Source organism: Heloderma suspectum, chromosome 5 (genome assembly GCF_057233095.1).
Source record: "Heloderma suspectum isolate Gila_16-S chromosome 5, 16-S_ref, whole genome shotgun sequence".
In the NCBI taxonomy this organism is placed as follows: Eukaryota; Metazoa; Chordata; class Lepidosauria; order Squamata; family Helodermatidae; genus Heloderma; species Heloderma suspectum.
Genome location: NC_139462.1, coordinates 28,253,547 through 28,268,879, shown reverse-complemented (window position 1 = coordinate 28,268,879; position 15,333 = coordinate 28,253,547). Strand labels below are relative to the sequence as shown.

The 15,333-nt window shown below is 47.0% G+C and overlaps 1 protein-coding gene across 1 annotated transcript in view; it reads right to left on the bottom strand.

Annotated features, from left to right (window-relative positions):
* The window catches only part of GRID2 (glutamate ionotropic receptor delta type subunit 2), a 1,421,890-nt gene that overhangs the window by 261,254 nt on the left and 1,145,303 nt on the right, over positions 1-15,333 (bottom strand). The window contains exon 11 of the mRNA XM_084855634.1: positions 4,411-4,723. Within this exon, the coding sequence (XP_084711760.1) occupies positions 4,411-4,723 (313 nt within the window). The remainder of the gene's footprint in view (positions 1-4,410; positions 4,724-15,333) is intronic.

Below are 15,333 nucleotides of genomic sequence, written 5' to 3'. Positions count from 1 at the left end.
GAGAGAGAGAGAGAGAGAGAGAGCACTGACCAAAGGTCCATGTAGCCCAGCACTGCCAAAGCAACTGGGGCCCCAACTACGTGGCACCGCTTTGACTCCCCACCCCATCGCAACTGCGGAGCAATGTGGCTTTGAGTCAGCATGCCCTGTGATACACTCATGATGTACTGCGTGCTTCCCTTACAGACTCGCCGTGCCCTTTTTGTTTGCCATTTTACTGAAATGCGCAGCTGTGCAGTCCCATGAGTGTGGGGGTGTGACACTTCAGTTGCTGTTTTATATTTGAGGGGCTCTGCTGTGTCCATCTGTCCCTTTTTAGGTAAAAAGCGGGTGTTTTGTGCTCCTTCATTTCCACACCATCAGTGACAGTCCCCCAGCCTGAGACTCTCGTGGTGGTTTGCACTCACATGCATGAGTGCTACATGCCTAGCCATCACTCTGAAATGGTGGCTGGAGCAATATTGTTCATCCCCCAAGACCTCCTCCCCACGACCCTTGGGTACTGAGTCCAAAAGCAACCGTTGTGAAGATACAATGCTGCAAAAATGTGCGAAGGGATGGGGAAGCAAAGGGGCATCACAGAGTGGGCGTAACACGCCCACAGTACGATGCAAAGTCAGGTCGGAGAAAGAACAGATGGCCCGCAACTGCAGGGGAACCCGCAGCAACCCCCCCCCCCAAATCGCAGTAAAACGACTGCTTGGAACTCCGCTTTTTCCGGGCAAAAACCACGGATGGCTGCGAAGTCGTGACTACGTCATCTATCATGAGGGACCTCGACTTGCACCCGCCCTGGAGTAAAAGCCCAGTGTAGAGGCACTCTGGGAGAACCCTAGAGAACATTCCTAGCTTTCCTACCTGATATCGTTTACTATATATGCCAGGTTGGCTCTTGAACTTTATACAAGTTAGGTATCTTTTTAAAATTATTATTCTTGTACCCCTAGCAACTCATCCTCTCCTTAAGGACTATCAAATCTATCATAATTAACATATTGATACCACTACAATATTGAGCTATACTCTTCTTCTTTCCTGTGTTAACTACTGCAAGAACCTCCCCATCTATTTTCACAGGCTGTTTCCCCTTACTCTCAACTCTGTTGCTGGCCTAATTTTCTGTGTAGTGTTTTGACAGGGATAGGGATATGTTTTTCTCCCACTCTCATAATACTAGAACCCAATGGGATCATCCCATGAAGCTGATTTGTAGGAGATTCAGGACTGATAAAAGGAAGGACTTCTTCACACAGCGCATAGTCAAACTATGGAATTCACTTCCACAAGATGTAGTGATGGCCACCAATTTGGATGGCTTTAAAAGGGAGGGTATTGGACAAATTCATGGAGGATAAGGCTATCAATGGCTACTAGTCCTGATGGCTGTATGCTGCCTTCAGTATCAGAGGCAATGTGCCTGTGTACACCAGTTGCTAGGGAACATGGGCGGGATAGTGCTGATGCACGCAGGTCCTGCTTGTGTGTTTTCTGTGGGGAGCTGGTTGACCACTGTGTGAACTAGGGATGTACGAAAGTCACTTACCTTTTCGAAGGGTGACATTCGTGGTGGTGGGGAGGCGCTCTGTCCCTCCCCCCAAAATTCTGGCTGGGGGGGAGGCGCTCCGTCCCTCCCCCCCGAAATTCTGGCCGTCCGGCTCTGCTTCGCAGGGATTCTGCGGAGCCGCTGACTGGCTCCGCCAGTGGCCGGACATCTGGCCGCTGGCTAGCAGGGACGCAAATGGCAGCGGCCGTAGCCGCCGCCATTTGCGTCCCTGCAGTCAGCTGTGATAGGCTACGTAAATGTTTGCGTAGCCTATCACGGCTGATTTAAAAGAAAAAAACAACGTGTGTATGCAAATGGCGGCGCCCATAGGCGCCGCCATTTGCGTTCCTTATTTTGGCACGTCTTAGTCTACGTAAACATTTACGTAGACTAAGACGGCGAAAATAAGGGGAATGCAAATAGCGTAGCGTCTATGCTATTTGCGTTCCCCTTATTTTCGCCGTCTTAGTCTACGTAAATGTTTACGTAGAGTAAGACGTGCCAAAATAAGGAATGCAAATGGCGGCACCCATGGGCGCTGCCATTTGCGTATGCGCGTTTTTTTTCTCTTTTAAATCAGCCGTGATAGGCTACGTAAACATTTACGTAGCCTATCACGGTGTTTTTTTAAAATCTAGCCATGATAGGCTACGTAAATCTTCACGTATCCTATCACTTTTTGTTGTTGTTGTTTTTTAACTGGAAATGGCGGTGGCGGCAGCAGCCGGTCAGAAGACCGGCTGCTGCCGCCACTGCCGCCGCCGAACCACCACCAAACCGCCGCCGGAGCTGCCGCCGCCAGGAAGATATGCCCAAGTTAAGTCCTGTCCCGGGGGGGGCAGACCATTCTGCCACCGATTTTGGGGGGCTGAATGTGCTGGCATTCGGCCTCCCTGAGATCCGTGGCGGAATTCTCTGACATCCCTAGTGTGAACACAATGCTGGACTAGATGGACCATTGGCCTGATCCAGCATGGCTCTTCTTAGGTTCTTATGGTAGCCTCACCCCTCTATCTCATTTCTGCACTGTCTTCTTCTACTCTTTCATTTGCAGTTCAGGTTTGTCTTTCTAATGTTTATTTGCCTCTGTTTACCATTCCTTCCTAGCTGCCAAGTGTTCTGAGGCTTGAACCATGAGCCTGAGAATCAGCTGCTGACTACCCACTCTCTCTGTTCCATTAGGAAAGAAACTGGAGGCAATTCCAGCCAAGAATTTCAGAACATATCCCATCATTTTCCTGGCCTGAGATATCAAGTGACACTGGAGGGCTAATCCAGTGCTAATGGTTGCTCTAGAGTGGGCAACGTCTGAGGGTCTAGGGGCCAATTTAACCACCAGCAACTCCCTGGGGGCCACACCCCTGCCCCCATCACCAAATTCACCACCAAAATTTGATGCAAAATGGTGGTGAAGGGGCAGGGGTAGGCAAAACAAAAAGATGGTAAATTCAGTGGTGGCCGGGCAGGGGGGTGCATGCAGCTTGCAGCCCACATGTTGCCCACCCCTGCTCCAGGCTCTGAGATCTTTCGACTTCCTTCAGTTCAAGGCAACTTGCCACTGAGGGAGACCACCAAGTTGTCAGGATTGATTCTGAGCGCAGGGAGATAGTTAGCAGCTCAGATTCAGAAGAGGAGCAGCCAGAACTGGGGGAGGTTTTTTCACAGGTCAGTTCAGATATGGATGGGCGTGTTTCTCAGGTACCAACTCCCAGATGGCCAGACACGAAGCTTCCGCCTTACCCCTCTCTGTGAGAAGCAGCGAGCAGGAGGAGGAGGGGCTTGAGGACTGTGACCTAAGAGATGTCAGGCAGAGATGCAGAGCTAAGAGGGAAACGTCAGGGGTGGGGCTCAGACAGTCGAACCGGTTAGCGATGCGTGAGAGGCTACACAGGGGAGCATCACGCAAGGGGCGGGACCTCCCTCCGTAAGTTAGCCTAGCCAGACATCCGCCCTTTCAAACTGCAGGCAAGCTGTCAAGATTCCCTTGGCCCCCTCTTACCTCAAGCACTCACACACACACACACACACACACACACAAAGAGAGGCTTCAGTCTCATGCCTTTAATTCATTATTCACAGGTTCATTACAGATGCAAATCTTCAAAGACTCTCCAGCTACAAAGGAATGTCTCCGGGGGATTCAAATGGGATCACCAAAAATTGTCCACAGTTTGAAAGGGAGGCTATCTGGCCAGGCTAACTTAGGGAGGGAGGTCCCTCCCCTCCCCTGCTGTTCCCCTGCGTAGCCTCTCACGCATCGCTAACCGGTTCGAACGTCTGAGCTCCGCCCCGATGTTTCCCTCTTGGCTCTTCATCTCCGCCTGGCGTCTCTTAGGTCACAGTCCTCAAGCCCCTCCTCCTCCTGCTCGCTGCTTCTCACAGAGGGGGGCAAGGAGGAAGCTTCAGGCCCAGCCATCTGGGAGTTGGTAACCTGAAAAGCACACCTACCCATATCTGAAGTGGCCTGTGAGAAAGCCTTCCCCAGTTCTGGCTGCTCCTCTTCTGAATCTGAGTTGCTAACTATCTCCCTGCGCTCAGAATCAATCCTGACACAAGCTCTCCATCTATGTCACCAGGCTACAGGCCTTCAGCAAGCCATCTAACCTCACCTTCAAGAATCATTTAAGGGTTGCTCTCATTACTCAGGCTTTTCTGACGTGATATACTTGCCCTATACTTCCTTTTCCCAGCCACTTTTCTTATGAGTCAGGTCTTTGCTCAGAATGAAAGCCTGGCCTGCAGGCTGTTGTCTTTTGTGGAAGATGTGTGTGTGTGTGTGATTTGAGGTGCTTAGTAAGTGGTATACACATGCTCATGCGAAGTGTGTGCTCTGCCACTTAAGCCGTGGCCTCCCTATATATTCTTACCTTGTTGTACGAAGGATCCATAGACAAACCACATGGAGTTGTACAGCGTTGTTGAAGTCATTGATCCCATTTGCAGACGTGGCGGATTGAGCCAATTTAGGAGGTATACCAAAAGTCCTACCAGCAGCACGGTGCCAGCTATGCAGGCCCAGAGGGAGAGGTCAAATGGGGCCAAACAGGCAAACATGTCCATTGTCTTCTCAGCTTTCTGGAGCAGCACACCCACTGAGTAGTCCATGTAACGGGTGGTAAAATCAACCACATTCTCCCGATCTGGGGTGATGGTTACTGCAGAAATGCCTATATCAGCTCTCTAAAAGAAAAGAGAGAGAGAGAGAGAATGCATTTCCATGAGCAACTGAAAAATATCATAACTGTGATTTGATTTATAGCCTTCAAACCTCTCCCGGCACAACAGTTGCCAAGATCTGTTTCTCTTACATCTGTATATCAAACCAAAGAGCAACTCTGCCAAAGGGGAGGAGGAGTAAAATGGATACAAATTTGACTGTAAGCAACTGGATGCATCCATAACGATGAATTTTGATGTCTTCTTAATGGTCCAAAAGAAGAATATATTTCAAATATAGAAGGCAGCTGGAGGAAATCAGTGAGCCATTTATCTTACTCTTTCTTATTGGCATCAGTAATAATACTGAAGCTATTGGAAGGGCCTGTGGATAGTATTTTTATTAGGATGTCCATCCAACTAAAGAGTTCTAATTAATTGATCATCTTTTCATTTAAATACATTTGTGTATTTTTTATTTATTTATACATTTTTTAAAAATCTTGGCTGCCTTTCAGGTCAGAAGCCCTCCCAAGGCAGCTCACAGCAATAAAATACATACAAACAGTTAAGATAGTAAAAATGATAAAAACACAATAAAATAACAATAAAGAACCCCCCCCCCCCAGACCCATACTTGGGCTGCCCACGACCTTGACAGGTTGCCTGGACTCACTGCGATCCCGTCTGGTGAGTTCCTGCCATTTTCCTGCCTTTGTTGTCTGCGCAAAAAGGAAGTTTTTAAAAATGCACATATTTAAATATGCGCAGTTTGGAGCCAGCAAAGCTTAATATGCGCAATATTAGAGGCATTATACTTCCAATATTAGAGGCATTATAAAGGCGGGAAAATGGCGGGTGCTCACTGGACCAATTGTGGTGAGTCCAGGAGGGCACGAACAGGGGGCGAGTGGGCACGAGCAAGGGGTGAGCCAGGACAGCGTCTCGGTGGGCTCAGTCTGGGGGCCATGGGGGGGCCGACGGACTCCTGGACCCAGTCGAGTGCCCACGACATCCCTACTCATGGGTGGGCAGTGAGAAGGGCCTCTCTTTCAGATCTTAAAGAGTGGGCAGGCTGATATGGGTGAAGGTGGTCCTTCAAGTAACTTGGTCCCAGACCATTTAAGCCTTTAAAGGTCAAAACCAACTCTTTAAATCGGCCTTGGAAACACACTGGTGCAGTATCAGCATTATGTAATCAAATCACCTTGCCCCCACCAATACTTGGGCAGCTGCATTCTTCACCAGCTGAAGTTTCTGAACCATCTTCAAAGTCAGCCCCACATACAGCGCATTACAGTAGTCCAGCCTGGATGTGACTAGTGCATGGATAACTGAGGCAAGGTTCATCCTCTCCAGATAGGGCTGAAGTTGGCGTACCAGCCTAAGGTGGTAAAATGCACTCCTGGACACCGCAGCCACATAGGCTTTCCCAGTTAGCTCAGAGTCCAGGAGGACTCCCACTTGGTCTTTTAGGGGGAGTGCAACCCCATCTAAGACCAGTTGTAAACCTCCATCTGAAGTAGTTTGTTTCCCAACCCACCAAAGCCCCTTTGAGATACTGAAGGAAGCATGAGATAAATGACAGGTTAATAAACAGAAACAATATTCACTGCTAGAAGGAAAAGTCATCTCTCTCTCTCTCTCTCTGTATATGTATATGTATATGTATGTATGTGTGTGTGTGTGTATATATATATTCATTCCCTTTTTTACTAACAACTACCAGAACCAAATAACAAGTAAACAAATGTGCCATTCAATCTCAGCCCCACCAACTAAAATAGACCCACAAATGAATCAACTAAGGACAAAGTGTTGCCGATATAAGTCATTTTTAGGTGTCACTGGTTGTAATGGGAGACTTTCAGTGCAATCCTATACACATCTACTCAGAAGGAAGTCCTCCTGAGTTCAACAGTTCTAGTCCCCACTCGGCCATGGAAGCTCACTGGGTGACTTTGGGCCAGTCACTGACTCTCAGCCCAACCTACCTCATAGGGTTGTTGTTGTGAGGCTAAAATGGAGAGGAGGAGGAGGATGTAAGCCACCTTGGGTTCCTTGCAAGAGGAAAAAAGGTGGGATATAAATGTAATAAATAAATAAAATTAATACAACAGGAGCTACTCCCAGCTAAGTTGTATATAGGGTTGAAGCCTTAAGCATATTTTGAAATCTTTCCCATTGTAATCACTGGAATTTAGCTTCAACAACTATTTCTGCTTCACTGCTGGATAGCACTAGGCTTATACCACTTATTACCTAACTAGTCCCACTGTCAAAGAGTTTGAAAGTTCTGGACAGCAGCCATAGCTCAGTGGCAGATTAGATGCTTTGCATGCATAAGGTCCCAGGTTTAATCCCTGGCATCTCCAGCTATGTCTTGGAAAGATCCCTGTCTGAAACTCAGAGAAGCTGCTGTTAGTCATTGTAGACAATAAAATGTGTTTTTTTTTTCCTGTCCCTTCATATCTCTGACATAGTATAAAGCAGGTTGCCAGCTGTTCACACAACACGCTAACCCACACTCAGTGGTTGAGTATGGGTTGTTGTTGAAGTGTGGGTTGCTTGTTGAACTGTGGGTTAGCATGTTGTCTAAACCCAGGACATTTTCCACAGGGTGGTTTGTTAAGCATGCATTGTGGTTTATTAACCACCCTGAACAACCCAACAACAAACCATGAGTTCTCAAGGTGGCTTGTTTGAAAAAAACAAGCCACACTGAATGGTTAAGCCACCCTGCAGAAAATGTCATGGGTAGGGATGGTGGAGAATTTCTCCCCGAAACTTCGGGGGGCCGAGCGCCAATGTGTTCGGCCCCCCGAACAAGTTTCGGGGAGAAATCCTCCGCACCCCCCCGCCCCCCGCCCCCCCCCCCGGGACGGGACTTACCTTTGCCGAATGTCCCTCCCGGCGGCGGGTCCAGCCGGCGGTTCGGCGGGTGTTCGTGCAGGGCGGGAGCGGCAGCCGGTCTTTCGACCGGCTGCCGCCGCCGCCATTCCAATAAAAGAAAAAAAAAACGCCCCCGTGATAGGCTACATGACGATTAACGCAGACTATCACGGCTAGATTTACAAAGTCAGCCGTGACAGGCTACGTAAATCGTCACATAGCCTATCACGAGTGAATTTTTTTTTTTTAAAAAAAGCGCGTACGGATAATGGCGGCCCCCATAGGGAGCCGCCATTCCCGTTCCTTATTTGGTCGCTGTAGTCTACGTAAAGATTTACGTAGACTACGGAGAAAATAAGGGCAACGCTATTTGCGTTGCCCTTATTTTCGCCGTAGTCTACATAAAGATTTACGTAGACTACAGCGACCAAATAAGGAACGGGAATGGCGGCTCCCTATGGGGGCCGCCATTAGCGTACACGCTTTTTTTTTTTAAGTCACCCGTGATAGGCTACGTGATGATTAACGTAGCCTATCACAGCTGACTTTGCAGATCTAGCCGTGATAGGCTACGTTAATCGTCACGTAGCCTATCACGGGGGCGTTTTTTTTTAAAAAAAAAACTTTCGAGTTTGCGGCCGGGCGAGGCGGGAAGCCTCCTCCCCGGCCTGAATTTCAGCCGGGGCGAGGCGGGAAGCCTCCCCCCCGGCCTGAACTTCACGGGGGGAGCAGCGAAGCGCCTCCCCCCCACCGCGATCAAGCTTCGACGACAGGTAAATGACTTTCGTCCACCCCTAGTCCTGGGTTCAGACAACATGCTAACCCATGGTTCAACAAACAACCCACAGTTCAACAACAATCCACACTCAACCACTGTTCAGTCAACACCCTAACCCACCCTCAGTGATTGAGTGTGGGTTGTTTTGAACTGTGGGTTGCTTGTTGAACTGTCGGTTAGCATGTTGTCTGAATGCAGCCAGGGTGGCTTGTTAACCATGCAGTGTGGCTTATTCTCTTGAACAAGCCACCTTGAGAACACCTGGAGAATGGTTTGTTGTTGGGTTGTTCAGGGTGCTTAACAGGCCACGCTTCATGGTTAACAAGCCACCTTGGCTGCATTCAGACAACACAATAACCCACGGTTCAACAAACAACCCACAGGTCAAAACAACGCACACTAAACTACTGAGTGTGGATTAGTGTGTTGTGTGAACAGTGTCAGGGTTGGATCTGAGCCCATAGAGTCCCAAAGCAGTTCTGATTCTGAGGAAGAGATACAATCCGTGGGAGAGGAACCTGCTCGTCTTTCAGAGGCGCAGCTGGAGGGAAAGAGTCCCCCGGCTCACATTCCTGAGAGCAACAGTGACCGTGGCAGGGAGCGGGACCGACAACTTGAGCTTCTAGACGTGAGGTGCAGGCACAGAGACAAGAGGGAGGTTGCAGGCGCCGAGAGGAGGTGCTCAACCCGCTTGGTGCAATGACAACAGCTGTGCCTCAATGCCCCACGGGAAAGGGGTGGACTCTCTCCTCCTACTCCTTAAGTTCAGAGGATTGCCATGCTTTTCCTCCAAATGGAGACCAACTGCTTCCCTAAGGCTAGAATCCCCTGGTAGGCTGCTCCTTGAGTTTGTCACTTAGGCTCTGGCAATTAGCATCATTAGGTTGAATGGAAATAAAGCCTTGGAAAAGAGCCCTTTCGTCTGCGTGTTGATTCTAGCTACTTGAGGATTACAGAAGACAGCAAGAGCACTCCTGACAAACAGCTCCACTGAGTGTGTGTTAGTGTGCTGTGTGAACCCAGTCATTGTCTGTCTGTCTGTCTGTACCTCTTGCTCTGATGGCTAATACAATTCAGCTTCATCTTGTCATACACTCACACTCAGACCCAATCCTTATGGAAAATTTGATATTTTCTCCAAATATTTGATATTTTCTCCAAAGTCCAGTGGGGACAGTGGGCCATTTGTGAAATGTTTACTATCTCTACTGTTTAGCCTCAGTGATGGCTTTTACTCCCTTGTAGATTGCAGCAGAGTTTATGCACTGTGTGATTCATCAGAACCTCAGTACAATCAAATTCATTTGCACATATTCTAGAAGTTTGACCCTGATACACTAGTTTCCTCTGAATCTCTAATACTAAACCTACCTCTTAGAGAATTTGGCCTTTCTCTTAATTCAAGCTTGTAGTCTTTGTAAGTTCATCTTAGATGGTTTCAAACCAAACATGGACTACTTAAGAGCTAATTGGGTTCATGATTCAGAGTGCTTTATGCAAACATAACAGAAGACTACTCTTAAATCATTAACTGCATCCTCTGTTGGCTCAGCCTTATTCAGCAGAAAACTATAGTCCATACTTATCGGTTTCCCAAAAGGCTTTCTGATATAGTAATTTTGCAAATTGATTAAAGCTGCAGATATAGTGATTCACAAGAGGCTCTATTTGGAAAGGTCTTGTGTCCTTTCAGAAAGAATTCATTTGTTCTTGCCCTTAAAGTCAGAACCCTCATTTAATCATCTTGCTCTGGGATACATCCCTCCAGCCTGGAGGCTCCAAAACCCGAAAATGCTCTGGGTTGCCAGAACATCATTTGCAAAGCAAAGCATATTATGTTATGGTTCTGGAAACCATGTTCTGTGACTCTAAATAAAAACTGGGTTGAAGACATCTTAGACCTCTACATTGAACTACAGCATCTCTGACAGGTGGCCATCCTGCCTCTGTTTAAATATCACAAACAAAGGAGAGCACACCACCTCCTGATGGTGTGTTCCATTGTTTCCCATTAGGACATTTCTCCTAATTTTTAATCCAAAATCTGCTTCCCTGCATTTTCCACTTGTTCTAGTCTTGTCCTGTTTAATAACACATTCATGACAAAAATGGGCTTAAATGTGGTTAGGTCTAGGGATGAATGGGTGTCCCCCCACCAGTCCAAGTTCTCTGGGTGCCCACCCAGCCCCTGCCCCCACTCACATGTCCACGGACCCATGCTCGATCCCCACACCTACTTGCCAAGCCGCCCAACCTTACCTGGGCCCCACCACCTCTGCTGCAATTGCCATGTTTTGAAAAAACATGGCGATCGCAATACTGTACCCATAGCCTTATATGCAAAATGGCGCTGTGAATCTTGAGTATACAGGCAATTCATGGTGCCATTTTGCATATAATTCTATGTGCAAAAAATGTGCATGTAGACATATACATAAAATAGTGGTGTGAATCACTCATATATAAAAGAATCACAGTGCCATTTTGCATATCAGTCTATGGGTACAGTATTGCTATTGCCATGCTTTTTCAAAACATGGTGACCGTGACAGAGGACGATGGGGCCCAGGTAAATTGCGGGTGGCTTGGCAAGCATGGGAAGGGGTTGAGTGGGAGCAGGGCCTCAGTGGGAGAGGCTCAGAGGGCATGGGCAGTCCACTGGAATCCCAGACCAAGACCGGTGCCCATGCCATCTCTAGTTGGATCCTGCCATATAGCTTTTGTTGATTAATCTACCACTTTATAAGTTCGCTTGCTTAATGTTTCAATCCTATCCTTCAGCCTAACACAGGCCCTTCAAATTATTATTCAATAATAAAGCATAACATTCAAATTTAAAACATTGACATCCAGACCAATAAGCACAACTGATAACACCAACATAAAAGGTAGCTATGAAAATAGCAGCAACATCCTGCTAATTGGATCAGCCTGCCCCAAATGCCTGGTGAAGCAAGAATGTTTTAACAACCCCCATGAAAACCTGAATGGATTAGGCCGGTCATCCCTCCTGTAGAAGGTGGATCCAAAAGGTTAGCGCCACTACAGAAAAGTGGTGCTTCTTGTGGCAAATAGTTTTGCCTCTGATGGTAGAGGCATACAAAGCTGGGCCTCTCTGGATGGTCCCAGCGTACAGACAGGTTCATACAGTAGGTTTTCTTAAGCAGCCTTCCCCAACCTTGAATGCCCTCCAGATGCATTCAACTGCAAGTCCTGTAACTGCCAGCCAATGGCCATAAATGGTAGCCATCAGTGGAGGCTGGTGGCTCCAATGTCAGTGGGGCGGTGAATCCGCTGCAAGTTTCAGTCAGAACCAGTCAGAACACTAAAGGTGCTGAATCTAGGGTTCCAAGGTGGGAGTAGGCTTCTTTGTGTTTATCCCTAGTGGAATGAGAAACCACATGTGCAAATCAGTGTTTCAGGCCTCAGTGGGGTCGGGCTCCAGGACCCAGGAAACTGACTTTCTATCCAAGTGAGACAAAGGTGATGGCGCGTACAAAACAGCAAAGAATCTGAATGACCAGCAGCAACAGCACAATCAAAGGCAGGCCAATGCCAAGATTTGGACCAGCAAGCAGGGAACAGAAAAGCCAGAGGTATGGACGAATCTGTCAGTTTCGGTTTCTCTGAATTTCTCATTTTTCCAGTCCTAAGTTTCATTCAATCCAAACTTTGAGCATTTTTTTTAAAGTGTGCATGAAAATGTGAGACTGCATTCATACACATTTCTTCTAATACATGCATTTTTGTACACGATTTTGCTTAAGGTTCACAGTTTTTTCAAGCCATTTTCCTAATATAATGGATTTTTGAACTTTATTTTCACCAATATATACATTTTTGTATGCCCTTCCCCCTAATATATACATTTTTGTATGTATGTTTGATTGGAGAATTCAACCGGAAACTTTGGAGAAATGTGAATTTTGAAGGATAACTAGGGATGTCGTGGGTGCCAACTGGGTCCGGGAGCCTGTTGGACTCCCCCACTCCCTTCCCGAACCCAGCTCAGTGAGCTCCCACCCCCTGACCCACTTGAGCAGCTAGGACTTACAGGACCCATCTGGGAGTGCTGCGCAGCAGCCTGTCTTACATGTGAGCTGCCATTTTTACAGAGGATGGGGGCTCTAATGTATTCTAATGTGAACAACTGCAGCTGTAAAGGGCCATTTCTGCCCTTTGTGTATAGCTAATGTTGTGGCTTGCATGGACAGCAGGTGGCAGCAGTGGCTTCTTAAGGGCCCACTAAACACAGACTTGGGTGATTCTGTCCATCCTTAAGGATAACTGAGTTTTGGTTCACATAGGTGTTTGAAAGTGCAAAATTAAGTACGTTTGCATTAAAATGGAAACCAAATAAATTTCTCCCCCATTTCGTACCAGATACAGGTACGTAGTCAAAGTCAAGTGGAGGTCAAGCTCCAAGGCAACAGTTAGGTAGAAAGAGCAGTAGCTAGGCAGAGTCCTCATATTAGAGATGTTGGAAGAACCTGCAATGGATTCAACTAACTTTGGATTTCTAGAAATCCAACTTATGGATTCCACAGTGGACCAGCTTTTTCAGAGTTGTGTGGATTCTGCGCACTTGCCGACCAGTGTTTTACTTTCTGGAATTGCATATAGATTTAGTGATACAAAAATATGAAAAAGACTGACTGAAAAAATGTGCCTTTCCCCCATAGGCTAAAGGGCAAAATGCGCACTTTTGGGGGGGGGGATTTACACATTTTCAGAAGTGCACATTTGCACAAGTGCAGACTTACACATGAAGTTCAGGAAACAGAGACTAGTCTGATTCTGAAAATTAGCAGATGACAGAATGAAAGGTGCCTGATAACCTGTGAAACATAGACGGAGTGGATTTTTTAAAATCCATACATCCCTGCCTCATACTAGAGATCTTTCTCAGGCTGTGTTGCCAGCTCTGAGGGCAGGGCTCTGTGGAGCTTGGTGGATCAAGATTGTCCCTTGCGGTACTGCAGACTTTATGGCATTCTCGACCCCTAGCGCTCAGTTGGCCAGGCTTTCAGTGAGATCAGAGTTCTGGCATCGCAGGAAATAAGGTACTCAAGCCTGAGTGTTGGAAGCCTCCCCCCGCCCCTCCTGTGCAGCTGCCAAGGCAACACATCCAAAGCCTTCTTCAACAAGCAGTAATCACAATTTGCCATTGTTTGGTGGATAACAGGGAGCCTTGACTTAGTCCCCTCCTCTCACTGTTGAACAGATCGATTTAGCAGAACAAGGCTTTTTTTTTTTTAAGAGGGCTCTGCTGCATGCCCCCAATTGGATCCCTACTTTTTATTCAGAAGACCCATGTCTCCTGCCTGAGTGAAATAATACCTCGAACTTTGATTACAAGGTCTTTATAAGAGCACAATATGCTTTTTGTTTTTGTTTGTCCTGTGGATGGTGTGGTTGCAACGTAACTTCCAAATAATGAACATCCCCCTTTCCTGGCAGATGTTTAATAGCACCTGAAATGAAGCTGCTGTACCATATGCCTACCTGTCCTATACGTCTCAAATGCACTGCCTTTGTTCCTTCCAGATCCATTTAATTTAAGACTATTAATATATCCCTTGATCTACCAACTTACTGCTCAGCACATCTCAAGAGACAGTAGTCACAACTCCAGTAGGTGTTGTTTTAACTTCTTCTTTTTCCACATGTGGCATTATAATTGCAGCAAAGAACCAAAGAGGGAGTTTTTAAAGCAGTCACGTTAATGTGGTTAAAAAAACACAATTAAACACGGACTAAGTGTCCTTTAAAAATAAAAAATAAAAAGGAATAGTTAAATGCTTCAAGTTTCTACTCATTTGAAGTAATGAGCTTTGCCTGTGATTAAAGCTGTGTGAGGTCTTTTATGGGAAGCTGAGCAGTGTGGAGGTGCAGGAGGAAGTTCATGCAAATGGCAGAACTGATCAATCAACATACAACTGTATTGAGCACTGGGGGATTTCTTTCATCTCTGCCTAATGATTGGTGATGTTTCGTCCTCGCCACCCTGGGCAGTGAGATGTATCTGGCATCTAAAGTGGCACGAATAACATCAAAAATAAAAACAAGTCCCCTTTGACTTTACTTCAAGGCTCATGTATGTATGTATTTGGCACAATGCACTCCTAAACCTTTTCCTGGGCTATACCATTTGAGGCTGCAGTGGTGAGGATGGGTGTTCCATCATGGGGAAAAAATATTGTCTGTATATCTTAAAATAGCACATCACAGCAGGGCTGTTGTGAGCATCTAGTTGGGGTCTCGAGCTCAGTGGGTTCCCTCTAGCTTGGCCTACCCGGATGCCAGCCCACGGACCCCCATGCTTGCCTGACTTGGTGCGTGCCAAGTCAGGCAAGTGCAGCTGTCCCTGCTTTTCTACTGAGCTGCCATTTTGCAGAAGATGGTGGCTCAGCCTTTTCTGTAAAGGCTGATTCTATGTAAATGGTGGCTGTCATTTAGGTAAAATCAGCCTTTACGGAAAAGGCCGAGCTCACATTTTGTGCAGAATGGCAGCTCGGAAGAGTGAGATGCTACTCGCCAGGTGCCCATGGACCATCTGGCAGCTTGCTGCATTCAGCGAGCAGTGGCAGCCAGGCAACGGGAGTCTGGCGTGCAATGTGCGGTATGGGCAGAGGTGAGTTTGGCCATCCCTACATCAGACAGAAAGTGAGGATGGACCTTTCTCTTTGATTTTTTTTTTTTTTTAAAGATGGGGAGTATTTAAACATTTGAATCCCAACCTGCAGCCTGAACTGATATGGAAATGATATGGCACTGTCCAGGAAAAGCCACTGGGTTCTCCCAAATTGCAGTCGGGCAGGCATTGCAGTAACCCTACTGCACTGTGATGTTTCTCTGTTTCTTTTCAGCTTGTTCTTTTTGGGGTAGGTTCCATCTGGCCCAGGCAACCTGAGCTATTTCAGCTGGCTCAGGCTCCCAGTCTGAACAAGGAAAGGAGTAAGAG